General features: G+C 36.7%; 2 protein-coding genes across 2 annotated transcripts; both read right to left on the bottom strand.

Annotated features, from left to right (window-relative positions):
- Positions 1-1,448: 1,448 nt before the first annotated feature.
- LOC143405678 (platelet basic protein) lies at positions 1,449-2,293 on the bottom strand. The gene is made up of 3 exons (XM_076864038.1): positions 2,149-2,293; positions 1,684-1,813; positions 1,449-1,551 (listed from the first exon to the last, which is right to left on the bottom strand). The coding sequence occupies exons 1-3, from the start codon at positions 2,267-2,269 to the stop codon at positions 1,449-1,451; spliced, it is 354 nt and encodes a 117-aa protein (XP_076720153.1). The 5' UTR covers positions 2,270-2,293.
- Positions 2,294-9,816: 7,523 nt separating this feature from the next.
- Positions 9,817-10,930, bottom strand: LOC143406252 (alveolar macrophage chemotactic factor-like). Its single transcript, XM_076864941.1, has 4 exons — positions 10,709-10,930; positions 10,472-10,604; positions 10,277-10,360; positions 9,817-9,919 (listed from the first exon to the last, which is right to left on the bottom strand). Exons 1-4 carry the CDS (start codon positions 10,818-10,820, stop codon positions 9,904-9,906), a joined length of 345 nt encoding a protein of 114 aa, XP_076721056.1. The 5' UTR covers positions 10,821-10,930; the 3' UTR covers positions 9,817-9,903.
- Positions 10,931-25,638: the final 14,708 nt, after the last annotated feature.

The following is a 25,638-nucleotide window of genomic DNA, read 5'->3' as shown; positions in this document are numbered from 1 at the left end:
ATACTACTACTAACAATAGTAAACAATTACTAATATTTATTTGTATGACATGCATTGTTTTAAGCACTTTGAATTTAACAACTCTTACTCCTCACCTCAGCTCTCTGAGATAGACAATTACATGATCACCATCTGAGAGATGAAGCAATCCAATCAAAGTCAAACAGCCTATAAGTGGGGGAGCCAGGTTACCTAATTATTATGGCTCTAGAGAAAAGACTCTTAACCAGATCATTGCCATCTTGTCAGAACTATTTAATCAATGTATGTAAAACATTGTGCCTGGCCTTTTAATAGTGATTAGTAGTTTCTGATTAATATATCATGTAAAAATCACAGAGATTATCAACTTTGTGAATTTTGTTGGCAATATTGTAAAATACCAAAGTGTAAAACAGAGAGGGAGAGGGAGAGGGAGAGGGAGAGGGAGAGAGAGAGAGAGAGAGAGAGAGAGAGAGAGAGAATTAAAACTCTTTGTTCAAGTCTGTAAATTGATAATATATGATAAATAAATAAATACCATTTCGGTTCATGTTCATATTTCTGTTAAAATAGCTTAGGTGTAAATTTTATGGATTTAGAAATTGAGGAAAAATATTGATTTTAAAAAGAACAATTAATAGTCTAGTTAAGTTTATATTCTCTGTTGTACTTATTTGTAAGTCCAATTCTAATACTGAAGTTGTAATTATGCACACATTAAGTGAAGGCAAATAAAATGCCAGTGTAAAACATTAATATAAAATAAAATCTATCATATTTTGTCTTTTTTTGTTTCAAGAAATGCGAGAGTGTTTTTAATAACTAATGTCAAGGCTTTCTTCACCATATATTTTCTTGTTCTACTAGTGTTAAGTGTATTCCCTTTAAAGTAGATAAGCATTGCTTACAAGACTTACATTCTACAACTTTATTATTTTTAGAGTTTTGAGGCAAAATAAACATTAGAAAAGTTTCCAAAGGATACTTTTAAACAAACCATCTAGAACAAAAATATTGAAAATCTCTAGTGCCTAAATACACTTAAAAAGCATTTATTGAGCAAATATTCCATGCTTGGCTCTGCATGATCACTAGTGTCATTGACTATTGTAAAATCTGTTAATCAACATAGGAACATTGAACATAACAATAGAGAAATAAAATTACACAAATGTATTTGGAAAGAAATTTTCAACTAAAGAAATGCAAAGCAAGTACAGTGTTTAGCCAAAAACTGGGGAGTAAACCTTAAATTATATGTTAGTCTTGCTTATTTTCATCTTCTTTATGTCATCTTTTAAGCAAAGTTCTCAGAGTCAAGTAGGATTTGGGAGACAAAATAGAAAATGTACCTGAATTTTTGTATAGTAAAAATGAGTATATGAATTAATAACTCTAGAAAGTCAAGGCTTCAAAATTCTACCCTTCCTGGGAGATTAAAAGGGAGTTGGTAGAAAATAAACAGATTAAACAGCTGATTCATCACTTTCCAGCAGTTTCTGGATCATTTTCTTGACTCTGGGAGCTTCTGGGTCCAGACAGATTTCCCTCCCATTCTTCAGTGTAGCTCTGCAAGACAAAACACAATTATCTGTGAGTATCCTAGGTTGGAACAGATCCATGAGACTGGAGAAAGTAGTGTAGGTGGGAGGAGGTGGAGGGCTTCCTTAATGAAGCAGTGATACAGAAGCAGGACCTTACATCACTTCAACTTTGGCACAGTGGGCCCCTGGTCTGATCACTTCCAAATTTTGGATGTTACTCGGATGAATTCCAGAGATCGTCTTCACACATACGCATCGCAGTTCAACATATGGTTCTACACTTTTGACTATGAGAGAACATAAAACTCTATTAGTGGTCATGATTATTTTCCTCAGTTTCTTTATTTGTAAATTCAGGGTAATTGAACCACTCCCATAAGACAATGGCATATAATTGATAAATCTTTAGTAATATGGCTAGCAGATTGCATAGCACAACACATCTGTAATGCCCACTAAGCTCAGCTCCTTCACTTAGGGTCACTAGTATAATGGCATTTGCAAGCCCTAGAAGGGCCAGGATAGTCATCCTCTCAAGTCCCCCCTGCACAACTGCAACAGAACAGCTATAGCTGCTGGACAGCAGAAGCTCTAGATTCACCTTTCCCTAAATTTCTCTTACGTTGTCCAGTGGTAGAGGGAACCAGCACAGTCAGGAGCAGTGACAGCAGCAGCAACACCTGCAGGACACGAACTGGTCTGGTATTTGTACAGAAGGAGGTGGCACTGGGTCTGAGGCTCATGGTGGAGAAGACAGAGCTAGAGCTGTTTCCAGAGCCAGGAGACCACAGCCTGAAGGTGCGTTGCTGCCTAGAAGTCTGCAGCTAAGTGGCTTTATATGCCCTCCAGATGTCTTTGATATGACTGCCTCAAGACCAGTGAGGAGGAAGAAGTTAGGAAAGGGGAAGTGAGGGTGTGTACTGATAGACCCGTAAATACATGCTTAAGTCATACCACCCAGAAAACATCAGACAGATCAAAATTCCTGCTAAATTAGTTGCATTTTATGAGTCATTTCACATCCCTACTCTCCTTTTCTCAATACATATATCCCTTACATACATATAAGCACTCTACTTAGGGAGGTAAGAACCAGATTAAAATACTGCATGTCTTTTCTTTGTATCAACTGGGTAACAATATACCTGCTTCTCCTATGATACAGTTTATAGGCTTAATAGACATTTGGTGGACATCTGAAGACATAAGCATGTGGCCCCTGAAGAAAGAGAGTTGTTTCCCTTTCCAAATGGCAAAGAAAGCAGATATTTTGGTCTTGGCTGTTGAAAAATGTCAGGATTTGTCTGAAGTATGTGGGTAAAATATGACCCAATTACCACCAAAGGCTCACCTTAGAAACCTTAGGGTTTCTTTCTGCCTTCTGAATTAATTACATTTTGTAATTTCATTAAGAAAGTAGAAGCAAACTCATTCTCCTCTGAATTATAAAATAAGCTACTTATTTTTACCAGAGAAAGAAATAGTACATTTTTCTATTTATTTTTAATCAAAGATAGATAACATAATTTGTTGTAAAAAATTCTTATACAGTGCATATATGTGGAATAAAATGTTCAAGCTCCTCTTCATAGTTAACTCCATATTATTGCTCTTATAGAAACCACCATTAACAATTTGGCATTTGTTTTCTATTCTACCTACATTTATTTATACACATAAACATATACAGAAAGGCATATATAACACATAGATAAAACATACATAGAGATAGTCATAGTCCTTTTTTATAAGTGGAATCATTCTGTTGGGATCATTATACAGCTTACTCTTGTCTTTCAAAAGCAATGAGTGAAACACAAAGGATTAAACATTTTTTATGCTCTTCTTCTTTTTCTGCCCATCACAACCCTCCAAAACATATTGTTAATGATATTTATTGGCCCACCACACACTTTTATTCTCTCCATACTTAACTCTACCCAAACTTCTTTTGTGGTTTATTTAGTTAGATTATTCAACAATCCTTAATCCATTGGAGGAAAATGTGTGGAACATCTTATGAATTAGTGGTACTTCTTGAGTTGATTGGTAGCAGGAAAGGCGTGAACGTGTAGCATAATAACATTACATCAGTATTAATCAACAAATGTGTCTTGTCACACACACACACAAACACATCATCAGCAAGATTCATGAGGAAGTACTGACAAAGTTCATTTCATTAAAATTTCAACTTCTTTTTAGTGCATATTTAGGGTAAAACAACTTTTTACTAGTTTCTCTTTATTCAAGAAATATCGATTAAGTATCTACTACGTGCAAGGCATTATAAAATTCTCATGCAAGTTATTCGTTTAACTCTTTTTTTAAAAAGTAAGTCCTAAAATATTTGCGCAAAAAAAAATGAGATAAAAATCAATTGCATACTACTACAATTACTTTGACTACTGCTGTTAACTGCTATTTCTGTTACAATTTTCTTCCATTTCCATAATGAGACACACAATACAGATGGTCATAAACTGTCTGTACAAAATGGGTAAAATATATTTTAAAATAAGTTATTCAATTAAAAGCAGCTAACTCATAAAAAATTAGAATTTAAATGAATGCTAAAAGTAGAAGCAAATGCCAGAGGTTCTTGGGTTTTAAAATAACTTGACAGGCTTTTTTGAATCTTGCATTTTCAGTGTGTGTGTGTGTGTGTGTGTGTGTGTGTTATTTCTTGTCCCTTTAAGTCACCTTATAAGTAGCAGAGTCATTCAGGAAACAAGCAAGTTTTTCTAAGACCCAAAATACAACTTATCAGTTAGCTATTTTAAATAAAATATTTAAAGACCTTGGAGGACTATTATCCATTAAAATTAAGACATAGATAAACTCTGCTTTATATAGAACATTTTGAAAAGATGTCTCTTAAATCCTTCTTCCAAGTATAAAGGAAATAAACTATCATCTGCAAATTGGTCATAAAAGCAATTGGTACAGAAGATCCTTGGGTACCAAAACTTGGGATTCATCTGTTAAAGTACCTTAGTCAACAAATTAAAATACTAGAGAACAAACATTTTCCATAAATGTTGAAAACAAATGTGTTTTCTGTATACCTCTTGAGTTGACAAGAATTGTCCAGACCTCAGTGATTCTGGCACTCATGTTTATTGAGTGTTTGCTAAATACTGTCCAGAGGTAAAGCATGGAGTAGGGGTGGGGATGAGTGGAGAGGATGAAGGAGCTAAAGGGAAATATCTTCCTGGATGCTGTAACATAAGAAGACTGCAAAGTTTTACAGATCTGAGAATTTTTATCTTGAATAACATTATTTGTTGAATATCAGATACATGAATGTTACCCAGTTTTACTACTTAGTCATCTGAGAAAATTCAAATACAATGTTGTTTGTAAACTGCAAACACATTAAATTGTTACCGAGTACCATTGATCCTCTTTGGTTATGTAATAAGTCAACCTTACACTTGATACTCGTCAGACAGTGACCAAAACTGCTGAAAAATCAAGAGGGGCCTCATTCACTTGGGAGGTACTGGCTGCTGGCAGCTGGCTGCTGACAAGGACTCCTGGGGCGATGATCCTCCTCCTGGGGCTCCTTTACTTCTCCACAATAAGCAGAAAGAAGGCAGTAGGAAGGAAGAGAGGGAGAAGAGAGCAGGGATAGGAAGGAAAGGAAAAAGAAAAGACACAAACTTTTTTACTCCTTCCTCCTTCTTTCCTTCTCTTCCATCTCTCCTCTCTCCTTCTCTTTTTCTCCTTTCCCCTCTCTTCCTTTCCCTTCCTCTCTCCATTCAAGAAAATCTTTGTTTCATGGAAAACTAAATTATTTTCTACAAAAAAAGCCTTAATTCAAACTGAAATTTCTTCCTTATTACCTTAGAATCATAAGGATCCTGCACAGAATCTGGTATATAAAAATTTATAAGTAAATGTCAATATATTGACTTTTTTATTGTTGAATGTCTATAGGAATGATAGGGGATCATGTATTTTAATAATATCACCATGTCATTAACAGAAAATATGTAAGGAATATTTAGTTTCCGGAAGGCTCTTAAAAAAAGATTCAGCAATAAATTCTTAGCAGTATTAAATATCATTCTTACATAGGTAGAAGGGATATGGGTAAATTTAGAACACTTGGAAGGGAGCTAATATTTATCAAGCATTTACTTTGTTCCAGAAAATCCCCCCGGGAAAGCCTGTTAGATAGGTATTACTATACTAGTATACAGATGTGAGAACTGAGGGGCAGAGATGTTAAATAAATTGTCAAGGTCACATAGCTGTAAATACTCAGAACTAGATTTAAAAGACAACGGCTCCAAATTTGTGCTGCACCACAAACTGTAAAGAATACCTACCCCCTTCCTGAAAATAAATCAATTATTTTTTGCTTTTTCCGATCCTAGAGTGGATCAGAAATAAACATAAATTTATGTGACAAGGCGATTTTGCAAAGCAGGAGTCAGGTATTTTTGCAATTTCTCTGTATTGAAATAGAATAGAATTTGTAGAAATGAATTTTTAGATCTAAACTTTAGGTTGTCCTATGTCACTATCCCTCTTTGCATATTTGATGTATCAACAATCCTTCCCAGAAATATAATAATTCTGCTGACTAAGAGTAAACCAGGATCATCAGCCAAAATCAGAATCACACACACTCTGCTTTTCTTCCTGGATTTAGTCATGCCCATTCTGTTTGTCAAAGTTCTCATTTTGTGACATCCTGGAAGGTCTTTTGAGGTGATGTATGTAAGAGTTACCCACAGCAATTCTTTTCCTCATGCAATAATTAAAACTAAGAAAAACAAAGCCACTAGTCATATTTGACCATAGATCTTGTCATACCTTCGGGAACTGAGGGATTAAGTGAATGTGTCACACCCAGAGGCAAGTATGGTAAAATGAATGAAGGATCTTATACACTTAAAATTGTCTGAATTGGGTCCAATCACACAGAGTAGATTTTAGCTGACCACTTGTTTAATTCCTAGTGATTTCATATATGAGAGAGAGTTTCAGGTGGATAAGACAATGAAAATAGTACTTAGGAGTCATTATGAGGAACCTAGAAGACATCCCTAGAAGACATACATTAGATTACTTTTCCCCAGATACAGTAGTCCTTGAGCTTGCCAGTGGCATAATCAAGTAGTAATGATAGAAATAGTGACCAGTAGCTGTCATTGGGATACTTGCACAGTTGCACTTTGGTAATACACTGTAATGTATTTTTTTCTTCTTTACAGAATGAGCATGACAACAAGAATTGCAAAGATATTAGAAACAAGGTCTAAAGTTTAATGTTTTCTTAAAATTTAGAGCCATTTTGTTCTTCTCTATATTGTTGGAAAATTTGTCACCCATCTTCTTGAAAGTATAACAGATTTTTCCATAACTTGTATCATTTTGTTTCTTTATCTCTCTTTCTGTTATATACCTATATCAATATGTAATAATAGAAAATTCATTAATCTAACTTATATTTTATATATAATGAGAGAGCAAAAGCTACAGGAAAATCTAGGTTAGATATAAATGTTAATAATATTAGTACTTACTAAAATAAATACATGCCAATATAAGTATATATGTTAATGCAATTGCAGTGTGTGTGTGTGTGTGTGTGTATATGTGTGTTTATATTAGTTAGTCTCCTTCTTTTCCTTTCTTGCTTGTCATAAGAATGGGATATTTATATGAAATTACTATTTAGTACTAAAAAGACAGTAGGGCTTGTTTAGTCTCAATTACTCATCTGTTTAAATACCCATTGTGTGTTCAGTGCTGTCCTAAAAACAGCAGTAAACACTGTCCTTGTCCTCATGGAGATTACTGTGTAATTGAAATAGATTGACACTAACACCATAACTACTTGCGTATAGATTCCATAAATTCAATAGTCACTTTGGTGAGAAAATATTACAAAGGAAAAAGACAAGATAAGCAAGGAATCTCAATCTGGTAGGAGGAAGGATCAGGATGCATGGAGGAAGTGAGAGGAAGGATGGGAGTTATTATGAAAGTGAGGGGTGTGTGTTACAGGATGAAGAAGTTGTATAAGACAAAGCCCTTCCTTGTTGGGTTACCTGAAGACAAGGAGAAGAGAGTAGGTTAATCAATACCTACTATGAGCCAGGTAGTACACTACAGGGCAACTTGGGTCAGGAAAAGTTACTAATTTAATGCCATCATTCTGTGCCACACATTGGCGATACAGAGATGGATGAAATACAGTTGATACTCTAGGGGAGTTCTCAGAATACTAGGGTGAAAGGACCTACAAACAAATAATAGCAATGCAATATTTGCTATAACTCAGACATCCAGAAGATGCTATGGAAACATCAAAGTGAAAAACAGGAGCTCTGCTTGCAATGGCAAGAAAAACTACATGAAAAAGGTATTGCTTGAGCTTAGTTCTAAAGGATGAGTATAGGCAAAATGAGACAAGTTCCTTACAGGCAGAGCCATAAAAAATGGCATGGACCCAAGAACAAACATGCTGTATAAGGGAACTAAATGCCTGACTGCAAAGAATGTGAGGAAGAAGTAAAGCTGAAGTAATAATCAGCAGTGAGATGAGACAGAACTTCATTAGCCATGCTTAGCAGCATCTAGGAAATAAGGACTATATTAGTCAGCTTTGTGTTACTGTAACAAATACCTGAGATTATGAACTTAAAAAAAGGGAAGGTTTATTTTGACTCAGAGTTTCAGAGCTTTCAGTCCATGACCAATTGGCTCAGGTGTTTTGGGCCTGTAGTGGCATAGTCTGTGATGTGGGAGCACATGGCAAAAGAGGCTATTCACCTCATGGCTGGGTATGAAAAAGAGAGGAAAAGGAGGGGCTTGGATCCATCTTCAAGGACATATCCCTGATGATCTGCAACTTCCCACTAGACCCACCTCCTAAAGTTACACCACCTTCTAGGAGTGCCAAACTGTGGACCCAGTCTTTAACACATGCACCTTGGGGGGAGGGTCATTTGAGATCCAAACTATAGTAGGAAGCTAGTTAAGAATTGCAGATAGGGAAGCCTTATCCTTTTTGTGTTTTCTATAGATGCCAGGACCTATTGATATCACAAAGGATTTACTGGAAGGATTTACTGGAGCTTGGAGAAAGTTGAACTGATGCATCAGCATGAGAAAATGAGGGCCCTCTCTGTAAGCCAGAGAGGAGCAGAATTAAGTTTTTGAATAATGTAGAATTATAAATAAATACAATTCACTGTAACTCTACAAGAAAGAAGAAACAATGTGAGTGAAATTTAGAAATCTTTTATTTTTTTTCTCCCCCCCATAAGTATTATAAACAAATGAGCCACATAGTTAAAAAATAAAGTGCGATTTTAATATAGTGGATGTGATATATATATACTTTTAACAAAGTGGTCAAAAACTTTAAAAGATACATTATCAGCATGTAAATATCTTAGCAATAGTATATATTTTTGGATGACCAAATGATGAATTTGTATTTAAATATGTCAAATATGTTTTCGAAACTTTCAGAGTATAGATTGATGTTAAGTTTGCTTTTTACTTAGAAAAACTAAAAAAAAAAATGCATTCCTATAAAAACTATAGGTCAGTAATTACCTGTTTCTTGTCTTCATCTATTCTAAACAAGTATTTAATGACTGGATTACAGTTGTGCTAATAAAATAGTTAATAAATAGCATACGAAATCAAAATTTAATGAGTAAGTCATGACATTATGCCATACTAAGAAGACACCAAATGTCTAAAATCATAGGAAGAGAATATATTATTCCTTATTGAATTTAAACATTTAGAAATTCCAAATAAGGAAATATATTCTACACATTATTGTATGACACACCCAGCTTTCTAATATATATATAACTTAAATAGCATACAGGGGTCTGGAGTTAAAAAATTCTGTAACATATTATCCAAGAAAACACACTAAAACATTTTCTATTCCATGGGCAGAATGAGAATAAGAATGTCTCTCCCACAACAGCATTCCAACAAAACATTCATTGTTAAACTCAAAGCCTTTTCACACACACTATAGGAATGGATTCTAGAAAGACAGTGCAGAAGTCACCTTCAATTCAAAACACTTTGAAAGATCAACCACCAATGACTCCTGGCTCACAAAATAGTCAGTTTCCAAGGATTCCAGTAATATAGCAGATAAAATAAAAACAAGTAACAAGAAATACTATGCTAAATACTTAATAAACTGAGCAAAAAAAATATGAGGGGTAAACAAATTTCCCTTTTCCTTTCAAAGCAGGGAATCCACACAGAAAGCTACTGGGGGAAAAAATCAACCACTTCTTGTCTTCACTGGTCCAGAGACTCTCTTGGAAAACTTCTCAGCTGAATGCTGGACAGTCCTTCCAATGCATGTTCCGTTCTCTTAATTTTTGTTTCCACTGTTGAGAAAATAATTATATCAGTTTAACCAGATTTTCATACTTTAGTCTACTCTACCCTATTTTCAAAACACAGTGCCTGGAATGTTGATGAAAACAATAGTAAGATAAATGTAAAGCGTGGAGGAAAAAAATACATCTTTCAATAATGAGCTTTGTATTATGGCTCATACAAGGGTGATCCGGGTTTTCCCAGTTCCTTCCAGAAAATTTTTCCCTTCTTAACAACCGTTTAATTCTAAGCATCGTCTAAAATGTGGTACCCAAATCCTATAGAGAGAATAAGGAAGGACCTTGTGAAGTCTACCTTTTCCGGAGGAAAGATTAAGAAACTATAAAGATCAAAGGGGCAAGTACCCGTCCAAAATTTTCTGGACGATTTTCTTGATCAAAGGAGCCTCAGGGTCCAGACAGACTTCCCTTCCGTTCTTCAAGGAGGCTCTACAGAGAGAAAAGGAGGATGCAAGCCTAAGTTATAGGAGCAAAAGACGAGGCTGGAGGAGTCCCTTCTTGCTAAGGTCACAGAGGACACCGCAGCGCAGGAGAACTTACACCACTTCCACCTTGGAGCACTGTGGGCCTGCGGCGATCACCTGGAGATTAGTGACCATTTTGGGGTGAACTCCGGGCGTGGTGGATAAACAGACGCAGCGCAGTTCTCTCACCACAGCCGCTACTGGACCAGCTGGGGAAGAGAGAGTCGTTACAGAAAGGTGCTGGGAGAGCCCTCACCCCGACCCGGCCCAGAGGCAGAGGTTGGGACACGCGGCCCTGCCGGGGAGCTCTCACCGTTAGCAAGGGGCGCTGGCGGCGTCAGCAGCAGCAGCAGCGCCAGCAGCGCGCAGAGTGACCGGGAAGGGCGGGGAAGGCGGGGAGAGAGGCTGGGCCGGAGACTCATCATCGCGGACCAAAGAGCGCGGCGAGGGAGCGCGGGTTCGTAGCGTGGAAGAGGCGCGGAGATTTGAGGCTCCAGAGCACTGTGACTTTCTCGAGTCCTTTGCACTCCTTTTATCTGCATTCATCCCTTCCCCCAGGAAGGAAATTCAAGTTGGGATGCTCGGGAAATTCCCTGCACCCGGGGGTCGGGGATTGGCGGAGGGGGCTTGTGGAGGGGGGGCCTAGACCAGGCGAATTGGTAAAGAGGGTGGCTGGGAGGCGCTGCCAGCACCGGTTTGGAAAGGACTTGGTAGCCCCGCCCCGCAGTGGAGGGAGCTAGTGCTCCCTCCCTACACCGGGAGCGATCTTTTGGGGACCTCGTCCCTGGGTAACTTCTTTCTACCTAGGGCAGATGCCTCTGCGAGGTCTCCATCTAGAGAGGAAGACTGGAACTAAAGTAGCGGAGATTTGGCTTTAGAAAATTCTCGGTAAATATTAAATTATTATTATTATTATTATTATTATTATTATTATTATTCAGGAAATGCAATCCGTGATTAGAACTGCGCTAAACCGAAAGACATTTCTCCCCTTTCAGGCAGGTCATTATAAGCTTCCTCAGATTACTTAAGGATTCTCTGGAATTCAGTCAGCTTTAGAAACCAAGATAAAAGTGTTTCTTTTCTACTTCTGCTTCAAGTAAGTGGCAGGAACTGGCTTCAAAATCAACTACTTACTGGAAATCCTGTACGTGTAAATTCAGCAAGTATATGCGTTTTGAGGTGGTTTAACAAACAAAAATCTTCAAAACTCACATGCAGGAAATTGCCATAGAAGATGACACCTCGCTTCTAGCAGCTCAACATATGCTTGAATTAGAAGAGGTTTTGGTCTTCGTGGGACTGCTGCGGTGTAGGGTGACTGAGGTCTGAAGCCAATACCAGAGATCCACTGTTCTGGCTCTGGCTCCTGGGCCACGTGTGTATGTGCATATGTGATTTAACATAATTTGGAGAAGCTATGAGAAACTGATGAATTTAAGAAACTCCTGTGGAAGCTTGATCTTTGAATCAATTTGGCATCAAGACAGAGTTCACTCTAATTTCCCACATACACCTTCATGGGATGGGGAAGGGGTGCCTCTCCCACAAGCTTGTGGAACCTTCCAGCTTCATGACCAGTGGTGAGCTAGGCTCTTTCCAATACCTGGTCCAGAGCTGAGAGTTGTCTCCCCAATATCAAGTGGTGAAATAACTTTCAGAACTGGGGTTTTAATGAACAGACCGTCACTCCATGGCAGTTTCACGTATGATATTATGAGACACATAGGCTTTCTTTCATGGACAACCAACTAAATTCTCTTCTGGATTGTTCTCAAGACGCTTGACCTCACAGTAGGCCAGCAAAGGCAATCAGCAAACATGATGGCAATCAGAAACTAGTCATGGAATGAAACTCTTACTTGTCCCCTGTGAACTTGGGGAATTTTATTAACTCCTCCACCCATCTTTCTTGGAAAAACAGCACTTCCATTGCTGAGCAAGAAAGAGTTGTCATTTCTGTTTGGAACTTTTATTCTGGAAGGAAACTTAAGTATCTGGCTGAGGATGGGAAGGAGGTTTGATCTTCTCTGGGAGGGAAGCTAAGTGGGAAGTTCTCTGTCCTGCACAGCTTCCTGATACCATCAGCATCAACCCTGACTCAGCCAGTGTAATCCTTCATCCTTCTGGGGAGTGGTGATCTGTAGAAAGCAGCCTGTGGATTTATTGTATCAACATTTTAGAGATTAGAAGGTATCTAAAGATGACAGATAAGCCTCACTCAAGCGGCTAAGACAAAACTTCAAAAACAAAACTAGTGATCTTGAGCAATTAAATTCATTTTAACTGCAAGGAAGAAATCACACTATCATAAGACTGTGGGGGAAGAAAGTTTAATGACCCAGGTTATTGAGTTTTTAAGTGTGTGTGTGTGTGTGTGTGTGTGTGTGTTTAGGTTAGTTCCAAATTATTTTAAATTCAAGTGAACATGTGAATTAGTTATGACACTAAATGATAAATTCAGTTAGAAATCATGGAAAGAGATTGCCAGTTTCACCTTTCAGTCTTATGGATTTACATGCTTCACCTGATTGGCACTCTGAATCAACTCACCATGGATTGTTTACAGAATATAAAAAGAAAAAAAAAAAAAACTGGCAAGCAGTTAAAAGAAAGTCCCCATAAGAAGTGGGCTGTTCGGTTGTCCAACCTTATCAGGAAGCAGTATGCAACTTAACCTAGCTTCTCATTGAAATTGCTTTTGCCCACAGCCACGTCAGGCTCCTGTCTAGGCGTCTTTGATGTTGCTCTTGTACAAAGACAATTAGGAATGTGGATGTCCAAAGATCACTTGAGACTGAGAATGAAAGCACTAAGAATTAGTGGAGACAGAGCACTTTAAAAGCAATTGTGTTTCTATCGCAAATTTAAAGTGATGCCATTTGTCTTACAGGCATTGTATCGGGTGGTAAAGAAAGACTCTGCTATTTTTCCCAATGACAATAAAATAACCCACAAAATGACATCATTATCCTGATAACCTGGAAGATTTACTGTCTGTCAAAGGCAGTCTGGTTTTAGTCATAATACCATGGAGTAATATAATATGAATGAAATAAATATAATGTAATGTAATATGAATGAAAACATGAATGGTTAGCAACTGTTAAGATTCTTCCATACTCATGATTTCTTGAGCCTTACATCAATTCTTTGAGGCAGATAAGAGAAAATTTCTTCTCCAGTAATCAGGTACAGAAAGTAAGACCAGAGACAGAAGTAAGAAGTAGAAAATTCAAGATTAGAAGTAACAGCATTGGGGAATCTGCTATAAAACATTTTTAATGGTTTCCAGATTACAAACCACTTTCCTCACAGTCACTACACATACCCCCTGGGAGCTCTCCACAGTCTGGTCAACCACTTTATTGTATTGCCTCACATTCATCATATTTTAAACTATTGAAATTCTCAGTCTATTCACTTCTGTCTTTGGGGCCACAATGATATCAAAAGTCCCAAAGACTTCCAGGTTACCCAGCTAGAAACCATACTGTTTTCTATATCCTTCACCTTCTCCAATACTAATCTTTTATGCTTTCAGGTTTTACTTCCCTATTTATTCACTTGGAGATGGAGATCAAACTATGGTCCTTATGGATGCTAGGCAAGCACTCTACCACTGTGCTTCACCTCCAGCCATTTGAAATGTATTTCCCCTTTAGTCTTTGAACATCTAATGTTCTTATTATAACTACCTCATAAGTCTGAGCTTAGTTATTCATTAATTGTTTTTCCTCCTTCAAGTCAACTATAATCTCTAATATCAGAGCATATATATATATATATAGAGAGAGAGAGAGAGAGAGTAAGTTCTAAGTTCAGTAGTGAGTAGTATAGGAGCATTTGATACATGATGATAACAGCTTGTTATTTTACAGTATTCTTTACCAGTATATCTGAAAGCTAAGGAGGAAAGGATAGGATTATTCTACTTTTTGGAACTCCACTATTTTGATTGGTTTTCTCTACTTTGGAAATGGTTTCTTTGTAATTCTTAGAGAAAATTCAAATAATATGTTCAGCCATTGGAATCTGAATTATTCAAAAGAATTTTTAGAATCCAGAAAGATATTTGATATTAAAAGAAAGGAAATTATACTACTAAATCTTTACTAAATTGAGAATTTTCTGTGACATATGGATTGTGGGAGATAAATGACTAGAAGAAAAATTCTGATTAAGTTATATTAAATTGAATGTTAGCAATATGGGAATGTCATTCTTCACTGATCTCTTCCAACAAACCAGAAGCCTTTAATTATAAGATTTAGCATCTGGTGTAGGCCTTTTCAAATATTTCCTCAAGTTTCTATTCTCCTTTATATTCATTACGCTTTACAGTACCTTTAAGAAATACTCTACAAGTGCCAATAATTTAGAATGTTGATATATCAATGCCTGGTTAAGCATAGCAAGGAATTCAATATAAGAAAGAAAATGAGAGTTTGAACAGAAGAGTTACTTGCTTGCACACAAAAGAAAAGGGAATCTCTAGTTACATTTGGTCTAGCAGCACAATCCTAAAATTATTTTTTGTTGACAATAAAAAATGATACACAGAAAATATTAGGATGAAAATTCTGTATGTTTCCAAGTCTTGGGCTTCTCAGAAATAGGAAGCATTTATGTCTTGCTTCATAAATTTGACCTGGATTAAGCAAAAAATAGAAAGGAAATCCTTTTAGTATTAACTATTTCAAATAATTTTGAGAAGGCATTTGTATGATAGTGTGCTTAGACTTGTACCATTGTGCTTAGTAGTGACCATTTGCTCTGATGCTTTGGACACCATTACCTCCACACTTGTACTTTTTTTTTTTTTTTTTAGCAGAATATTCACTCTGCGTAGCCTCATAATATTTATTACTGTCATTTAATATATTGTAGAATCTTATCATTGCAATAGTCCCAAGTTTTCAATTCTGCAAATATTTCTATGACAAGGTTCAATTTTTTGTAGGTATACAACATATGGAATGATGGAATAAAATGGGTTAACAGGAATAATAGTGATGTAATTACATGTATATGACTTAATGTACTTCTTAGATAGTCAAAACTCTATTTGCCTTACTGCTTGAAAAAAAAATAAGACCTAATATTTGACAAGTATCCAAGACAGTGTTCATGAACTTTTAAGAATAAAACATCTTTTAGATGATTGATTGCTACCATTTTTTTGGTTGAATTTGATTATGAATTCTTAGTGAGTAACTGCTTCCATGCGTACTCACTATACTATTTTTACAAGAACTGGGAATTAGGAAATTGCTCCCACTGACATAAAGCATGTTGCAACTTCAAACCCAAATACACAAAATCCTAGAAATTCTGGCAAATGGACTATGAGTCCCTTATTAACTAGCTGGGATTTTAAAACATAGCTTCCTCTAGAGAGTAAATTGAGCAAATAGCTTTCACAAAATGTTTTACTTTGAATCATTTTGGTTTCAAAAAACCCTCAGTATTATTAAGTCAAACTAGAAGTCATTTTCTTTGGAACAGAATGTCCCTTCAGAATAGTTTTAAACTTTTGCCCAATTTAAATCAGAGACCAGATTGATGAATGCTATGACCAGGGATTATGCCATAGAAAAAAAATATACTAGTGATTAATGTTAGACTACAAGCTGGTCTCTGTCACAATATGGCTATGTACAAGATGGTCTCTTTAAAATAAATGAAATTTATGGAAGTTTTCTATCAAAGCATGTAGTCACCTTTCTTTGGTGGTTTCTATAAGATCTTAAAACAACTTATCACTTTTAAAAATGGCAATATTAGTACCAGCTTTATTCCTCATAAAATTATTGAGAGGACAAACAGGAAGGTTCTATAGAATACTTTGCTTTATATGTTTTAAATTGAAGTAAAATTTACATAGTGAAATACACAAGTATTAAATGCATAGTTTAATGAGTTTTAAATAATGTAAATGATAGAACATTTCCTCTCTCCAGAAAAATCTGTGCTGTTTTCCTCTAAATGTATCATTCCCAGGAAACTGCTGTTCTGACTTCCAGTTTTGCCCATTTATATATATATATATATATATATATATATATATATATATATTTAGTTGTAGATGGACACAATAACTTTATTTTTATTTGTTTATCTTTATGTGGTGCTGAGGATCGAACCCTGGGCCTCACACGTGCAAGGTATGTGAGCTACAACTGAGCTACCACTGAGTTACAACCCCAGCCCCAGTTTTGCCCATTTTTAAACGTCATATAATTCATCACTCAATATGTACTATTTGGTGCCTGACTTATTTTACTTTTTTTCAATCAAATATTCATTGAATAATGTGAATGAAGCATTGGATTATATAAACACTTTATTGTGCTAAGAACTCAAGATCCAGTGATGAATAGCACTATCAAGGACCTTGTCTTCATGAAACTTAAAACCTAATGGGAGAGGTTAAAAACAAAGCAGACAAAGAAAGTAGATAGTGACTGTCTAGATGCTAAAAAGGAGTCAGAATAATTTCATAACTTGATTGAAAAGTATCACGGACTGGGTGTACTTACTTTAGAACAGTGGCCCTTGAGAACACGGCATTTTAAACTGATACCAGAAGGATAAAAATGATAGAGGTCTGAAAAGAGTCTAAAAGGGGGTTTCCAGGTAGAAGGACAATGAGGGTAAAAGTCAAAAGCAGGAAAGAGCCTGCTTGAAAAATGAGCTGGTGATGACTGAAACTTACTGAGAAAGGGGAGAGGTGAGCAAAAACTATACTATTCAGAGAGTTCTAGGCCAAGGTACAGAGATCATATTTCATTCTCAACAAGAAAACTTTCCAGGATTTTTTAAGAGAATATGATTCATTTTTATGTTAAAAAAACAACCCCCAAACCTCTAACTTTGTGTAGAAATAGAATTCTGTCAAATTTGGATTCAGAAGTGCAAATTAGAAAACAGCTTTGACAGTCAAAGTGAAGGCTGCCAAGTATCACCCGTGGATCCTGCCTGGCCTGCCACAAGCTTGTGTAAATAAAGTTTTAGTAAAACACAGCCAACGTGATTTGCAATGCATTTTGCCTATGGCTACTTTCATGCTACAAAGGCAGTATTGAATGATTGTGACAGAGACTATATGGCCTACAGAGAAAAAATATTTGCTATCTGGTTCTTATAGAAAAAGTCTATCAAGCCCTAGTCTGGCTGAAATGTTACGATGAATGGGACTAGGATGATATCAATGGAGAAGTAGAGTTGTGAGGAGATTCTCTCTATATTTTGTAGATACAATTTATAAGACATGCTGAAGGGTTGGAGGCAAGCAACGGAATATTCAAGAATTATCCCATTGTTTGATGGGCATAACTATGTATAGTGATGCCATTTATGAAGACATAAATGAATGGGGAGGAATGTGTTTACACAGTAGTGGGATTAGAAATGCACATATGAAATATCCAAGTGAAGATGTCATAGAAGAAGTGTTTCATAAGTCTGGAACTCAGTGAAGAGATTTGTTTTGAAATTCTATATTTGACGGATATTGCACAGAGAATGACTTGGGGAATCTGCCCCCATAAGAGGGCTAAAAAGAAAGCATAGCCTCAAATGATGCATCCAGCAATCCAAAGTTTGGTGATCTCCAGTCTCAGAGCATTTATCCTCATGTTCAAATCTTTTTCTTTCATCTTCACTATTCAATCCTTTTTATCTTCTCAGGATCTAACTCAGTATTTCATATCCATTTGCTATAAATATTATAAAATTCCTGTAAAATAAATGCTATGATTTGTTGTATATGTGTAAGTAACAAAATCCAGAGAGGTTAGTTGACCTGTTACCAATCTTCTAAATTGTATTTTCTGCTTCCAAGACCTTTGACCTACTTTATTTCCCCTAAAATATTTTTATGCCAATCAATGGTGGGATGTGGGGTATCACTTTTGATTGCTTTGCTGCTCATTTCCTCTTGGAGTGCAGTCTGGCCCACATTATGTATAAAAAACTCCCAGAACTGGCCCTTTCCAGACAGATATTCAAAGTGATTTCATGCAGCCTCCAAGTGACCCTAATAATTTCCTAAAGACAATGATGCCATTAGTGACAAACAACATTAACAATTTAAGCAGAAAATAAATAAATTTATCCTGAGATACTAGGAGACTCACAAAATTTCCCAGGAGGACCTGCAAGTCAGTCTCACAAGATGCTCATAAAGGATAATGTCCAAACCTACACAGCAGGCCCAGGCTGATGAAGATAACACATACTCTCCACTGATCATGGATACCCTTGCCTGCATCACTGACAGACACTTGTAATGCTGGACAGTGAATGCTTTCACTAGAACTGCTGCTGTAAAAAAGATATATCAGCTATCATTGAATGCTTTCACTAGAACTGCTGCTGTAAAAAGATATATCAGCTATCATTGCTACTTCCCATTGCTAGAGTTACCCCTTTGGGTCTTACCACCTTCTTCATTAAGTATTGAGACCATGATCTTGCAACCTGTATACGTGGAAAAATGAGAATTCATACCCCATTTGAATCAAACGTATGATATGTCAAGATCACTGTATTGTCATGAGCAACTAATAAAAAAAAAGTATAGTTTGGGCATGAGGTGTCTCCCAAAAGCTCCTGTGTTAATGCAGGTGTGTTCAGAGATGAGATTATTAGATTAAGAGAGCTGTAATTGCACCAGTCCATCCTACTTTGAATGGACTAACTGGGTGGTAACTGCAGGCAGGTAGGACATAGCTAGAGGAGGTGGGCCACTGGGGACATCCCCTGAAGGGTTCATCTTCCCTGCTGGCCCTTCCCCTTGACCTCTCTAATTCTTGGCCAACACAAGTAGAGCATCATCCCTCCCCCATGGCCTCTTCCGTGATTTTCTGGATCACCTCTGGTTTAGAGTAATTGCTGACCATGGACTGAACCTTTGAAACCATGAGTTCAAAATAATCTTTTCCTTTTCTAAATGGTTCATGTCAGATATTTTAGTCACAGTGATGAAAAGCTAACAGAAAACCTCATAGAGGTTTCTGATACAACTTTGGGGGCATCTATTTAAAGGCATAATAAAGCCAAAGGTGTGTCTGCCCTATTCCTGATCATCTATTGGTACCTGTAATACCTTAACAGTAAAACACTAATGTAGTGAGCCAAACAATTTATTTTCCTTGGCATGGGAGTTAGGGCTAATGCTTTTTGGCCATTCTCAGAAACAAAATTAAGAGTATCATAATAAACACTCATATGATTTTTCTGGAATCTTTTTCTAATTGGCAAGGTATATGGATTATGGGTTCCTTGTAACTGTACAGCCAAATGTGAGCCAATAGTTCTATAAAGATGTTTGGGTCACTAATCTCTATTAATGTAATTCTCCAAGATTTATCTAACACTGTCATGAATCACTTAACATTTTGCTCTCTTGCCTTGTGGGCAGCCAACTTTCACTTCATGTTGAAAAATGTATAGTAACCCTGGCCATGAATTCTCCTCAAAATAATCCACTAACACGTATGTAATGCAGTTTTTCTCAATTAAAAACTCTTTGCACTCAATTCATGAGGTCTTCTCAAAATATGCTCAAGAGGAAATGAGATTATTGATTCTTTATTTTTTCTGCCAACTTTTGTCTTCAGAGAGTCAAAATGATAAATTTTTATTAGTTTACTCTTGCAATGATGTACCAGGACCTTAGAGAAGATAAAAATAGTTCTGTCAGTGCGACTACTACTATAGTACAAAAAGAATCCTGATGCAATAGAACACCTATGTCCATCTGTTCCTTAATGTGACAATTTCACAATTTCTCCAAAGAATTTCAATCTCCCTATAATGTACCCAAAGTTGAAAAGGCACTGAACCACAAAGGCCTATTTCTAAAAATTAATGTATCAATCCATTTATTCTATAGGTTTCATCACTCACCAAATGTATGAGGGACAAGACTGTTTGCCCATGATGTTAAGTGACAGGAGGGAGAGTTGATAATCAATAAGAGGACTTTAACAGCAACCTTCCTTCTGTCTTCACTTGATTTTCTGATAAAGGCTTATTAGTTAGAAAATCAACTTTAGTACTTCCAAGTCTGGCTTGTCATTGAGAGACTAAAGACCTGTACCTTTGTATCTCTGTGGTTCTCCTCTGACTAATTCTTAGAAGCCATTTTCTTAGTTCCAAGCTTTACTTCATCTGGTAACCAAGTTGCCTCATGGTGGTAGCAGAGACCTAGGTAAACCACTGGATTTTGGTTTTATGTGAGTTGAGGATATGTGGACTCTCCTTGGGGAAGAAACCCTGGCCACCCAAAGCCCCTAAAGCTTTTAATGTGGGGAACATGACCTCAACAAGTATCATAACCACATCAGTGCTGGTAACCAAGTCAGGAGCTGGGGTTCAAGGGCTGGCTTAGTGGTCTATTCCTCTTCCCCCATGATACCACTGAAACCACGCCCCTCTCCAGTTCTCTCAAATTCTGATTACTACCTCTAACAATGAGGGTGATTTGGTGTGCGGTCAGAATTCACCTGGCCCTTCACAAAAGCATTTAGATATAGCTAATTTCTGCTGTCATGTTTTCTAAATGAGTCTGATCTTCCAGAATTTGCTGTATTGTTCCTTTCTCCACTTTTTTTAATTGTTCCTTTCTCAGAAACAGCTTTTTCAGCATCAACACAAGTTTGTTTTCTTTTGATGGATATTTAAGTATTCAACCCCCATATCCCTTCTTTTGCTTTTATTTCCTTTCCCTTCCCTTTAATTCTCTTCTCCATATTCCAAATATTCATTCTGTCCACTTTAATTGCAAGGCCATGCCCTCAGAGATACTGAGAGCTATTGAGCAATGTCTTAAGCAGGCTCTTGTCAACAGATTTTTACCAATGTCCTTCTCTTTCAACTATTCACTCCTGCTCCATTTCTCTAGGATGTTGTAGCTCTCGTAGTCCTAAGATGGCAGAATAGTTTTTGACAAATCAGGGATATTACTCTAAACACTGAGACCTATCCAATCACTAGTCCTGTAGCAATAGCCCCAGAAGTCTGCCTGGAAAGCTAAGAAATGGTGGGGCCTTTCTTTGAGTTAGAGACGAATTTCTCTTTTTTTGTTTGTTTATAAAACTGGTGACTATTGATGCTGACTTGTAGATTAGTCTTCAGGTATCTTCCTCTCGTGCCACATTGGACAGTACTTACAAAATCTTTTAGAGCTCACTCTCCTCCAAATATAAGGTGCTCATGTAAGTGCTCTATGCAGGAAGAAGGCTACCTCAACATCTCTAAGTAGTATCAACAAGACAATTTACTTCTTTGTCCTCTTCATATCACAGAAAGACCTTCCAGGGGAATTGATCCATTCAGAGAGCCAGACCTCATTTTGCTGCTGTTCTAGTTGGTTGGCTGATGGTGCTTGCATTTATATAACTATTTCCCACCATAACCAAGAGTTAGGTTTTGGGTCCTTTTAATCTAAGGATGGACATGTTTAGAGGGAGCCTTTCCAAGATCTTTGTTTCAACCATCTTCTTTTTTTCTTTCTAAACAGATTTCTTTTCATGGGGTCCTAGAGGAGATTTAAACTATTAAGTTTACATCAAAATACTTGTTAATATTCAACCGTAACACATTTCTGCTTCATTATTTGCCTTTAGATTCATTTATTACTGGTCAATTCATCCAACATTGAGACTTATGAAAATCCCCTGATACTTGATGAGAGAGGTAATGAGCCATTTGTTGATTTTTCAGTATGAGATTCTAAAATGCCAAACTGAAGATCTTCAGTAAAAACAATATTAATGCTCAACTGAGATCTGTCATTTCTGAGAGAGGTTTTCCCAACCTGTTTGCTTTAATCATGTTGATACCTGTAATACAAAGCTTAGTTTAATATTTTGGTAAATATTGAAATTATGAATTGGTTTCAAACACATTCAAGCATGCTATGAATCATAGAAACCTTAAATGGTATGATTGGATGTGAGCTGATATTTAGAAAATTTACCAACCTATTAAGGGCATGTATGTATTTTAGGATGCTGGGGACAAAATAGAAACAACAGTGTGATTTGATAAATGAATTAAAGAGTGGTATATGGAGAGAAGGTGTGGTGAGAGGGGCCTGGTGAGAGAATGGATGAGTGGCAGGGTTTGGGGAAGTTTACAATGGCATCTTTGACATATGCCTTGCCATGTGAAAAAGTCATATCTCCATCCCTCTTCATGTAGAAGCTATGCATATACAAAGAGGATCTTGAAGAGGCAAGGAAGGATATTAGGCAGTGGTTACCTATGTTGGCTCTGCTGTCAGCTTGATTTTAAACTACAGTCCCACCATTTTTCTGTATGACCTTGGTCAAGTCCTAAATGTGTTAAATGTGTCCTACCAGAGTTTTTGACTTTTTCATTCTAATTATTTATTATGATTGAGTATAAAAATATGATTCTATACTTACAAAATGCTATGATGTCTCCATTGTGTTTTCATATGATGGGAGTTTAGTGCTTTTTAGCATCATCTGATATACTGACTAGAGCTGGAGTTGGTTGCTTGTGGCAATCCCTGATGATGCTAAGTAAAGTTGACCTGAACTATATCCTCATCCTGCTGCAACACATGATACTGGGTAATGGCTTAAGAGAAAAACAGGATGTGGTGTAACGTGACGCACTAAATCCTCTGCTGAATCAAGTTTTCATTTTTCTCAACTGTCTTCCTCTTTCCATTTGGCACTTGATCGGATTTTGCCTTACCTCTCTTCCTGAAATTTAAAAAAAAAAAAAAAAACTCTAACTAGGTCAACCCTAGAAAGATTGATTGTTGGTGTTCTACTGACCTCTTATTCTAAATAAGCATTTTGAGAGGTGAGAAAGATCTTCCTTATCTAAACACTCATAGCAGAGTAATCCCAATGTTTTGGCTCTTCTAATCCTCTTCTTTTATCTTTCTTTTATTATCCCATTACTAGCTAACCCTGTCACATAATAATAAACAACAGCTAATATTTAATGACAACTACCTTTTTAATGCACATTTTATAAATTATCTTTATTTAATCTTCTGTAAAACTTTTATCCCATGTTTGAATGAGGGTACAAGTTTAGCAAGGTTGAGTGACTTGACCAAGATCATACAGAAAAATGGTGGGACTGTAGTTTAAAATCAAGCTGACAGCAGAGCCAACATAGGTAACCACTGCCTAATATCCTTCCTTGCCTCTTCAAGGTCCTCTTTGTATATGCATAGCTTCTACATGAAGAGGGATGGGAATATAACTTTTTCACATGGCAAGGCATATGTCAAAGATGCCATTGTAAACTTCCCAAAACCCTGCCACTCACCCATTCTCTCACCAGGCCCCTCTCACCACACCTTCTCCCCATATACCACTCCTTAATTCATTAACCAAATATTTATTGAACTTCTACTAAGAACCAAGCAATTTTAAAGGCACTAGCAATAAGACAGTTTGTCTCTCAAGGAATAGCCATTCTATTTTGAAGGTGGGGCAATAGTTGACATTTTTTTTAGAAAGGGGTGTGTGTGTGTGTGTGTGTGTGTGTGTGTGTGTGTATACATGTATGCGTACATATGTATTTTATATTGCACGCTCTGAGGACTCCACTACAATCATAATTAAGCAAAAATCTAAAAGAAGTGAGGGAGAAATCATGTAGCTTTGTCAGAAGAGTGTTCCAGGCAGACAGAAGAACAGGTTAAAGATTCTAAGGTAGGAATTTAAAGACTTTTGTGGCTAAGCAATATTAATAAGAAAAAGTCAGAGGCTGTGAGATTGAAATATTTGTCTCTTGTAGGGTAGAGATTGAAATATTTGTCTCTTGTAGGGTATGATGAGAACTTTAGATTTCATCTATATTGATTATGAAGCCATTTGGAGAATATTGAATAGTAAAATGATCTTTCTTTATTAAATTTTCTACATAAGATGCATGAAAAATAGAACAAAAGGAGGTAAAGGAAGATGGAGAGAGACAAACATGAAGACTGTACCACCAGTATGGCTGCAGGATGATGATGCTTTGGTTTAGAGTGGAGCTGGTGGTAAGTCTTTGGGTTGAGGAGGGTCTTTGAAAGTACAGCTAATAGGACTTCCTATCATGCATGTGAGGCCTGGCATACATGATGTAGTATGGATGATTCATCTGAGTGGGGGGGAATGTGAAGTTGTCATTGCTAAGACTCAAGGAGAAAGATGAGATGGTAAATGACTGGGAATTTAAAGATAGATTTAATCATATTAATGATAGACATTCCTGTTAAATCATCCAAGTAAACATGTAAACAGCTGGATCCTGGGAATGTATAATTCAGCTGAGAGGTCTTGTTGAGTATACAAATTTGAGGATCACCATCATATGGATAGTATTTGTATACAAAGAATTGCAGTAGGTCATATAGGAAAATGAATTAAAAGAAGAGAATTATATCTTCCTAATAGCTCTCTACGTGTACATCAGAATTCCTAAGGAGACTTAAAATATGTCAATATACCAGAATTCTACCACAAACTCAAATTATAATCATCAAAGAGTAGGGCCCAGGAAGTCATTTAAATCCACTTCCCTGGGTAATTGATTTTGTGGAAACTGATATGTGTGAGAGTCAGTATTTATAAGCCATTCTGTTTGTGTTATAACAGGAATTAATTTTTAATGTTTAGAATACAATTTTTTTCCATAATTGTTTCCATATAATTAAACCCAAGGTATGGTGTTCCTTTCCTGCATTAATTCAGTGTCCTGACTGTGTCCATCTTTATCCCTATGTTATGCACAATTAGCTCACACAATCTCAAAAAGCAAATCTTCACTGCCATCTCCTTGTTCTCAAAGACAGTAATCCTTTTTTTTTTTTTTTTTTAAATACACGACAACAGTGGAAACAATCCTTAACATGTCATTGAAGAACTCTGCCTGGCTTTGGCCATCCTTTCTCCCCACTGTCACCAGGTGCTAGCTCTTCCTTGCCCTCTGCACCACAGCCATGCATTGTCCTTCCTTTGGTCCCAAGCACACATCTGCTTCCTCCTCTGCCCTGATTTTGCACTTGGTGTTCTCTGACTAAGTGCCTCTTTTCTGCCTTGTTTTACCTAGTTAACTCTTACTCATCTTCAACCTCAACTCAATCATCACTTCCTTAAGGGAAGGCTTCTATGACTCTTATGACTAAGCTAATTTCCCTCATGGTAGTAGATTATAAAATAAATTTAAAAACTTATGGCCAGAAACTGCTTTTTC

Source organism: Callospermophilus lateralis, chromosome 8 (assembly GCF_048772815.1).
Source record: "Callospermophilus lateralis isolate mCalLat2 chromosome 8, mCalLat2.hap1, whole genome shotgun sequence".
Taxonomy (NCBI): domain Eukaryota; kingdom Metazoa; phylum Chordata; class Mammalia; order Rodentia; family Sciuridae; genus Callospermophilus; species Callospermophilus lateralis.
Note: the sequence above shows the minus strand (reverse complement) of the source record. Positions and strands in the feature narration are given on the sequence as shown.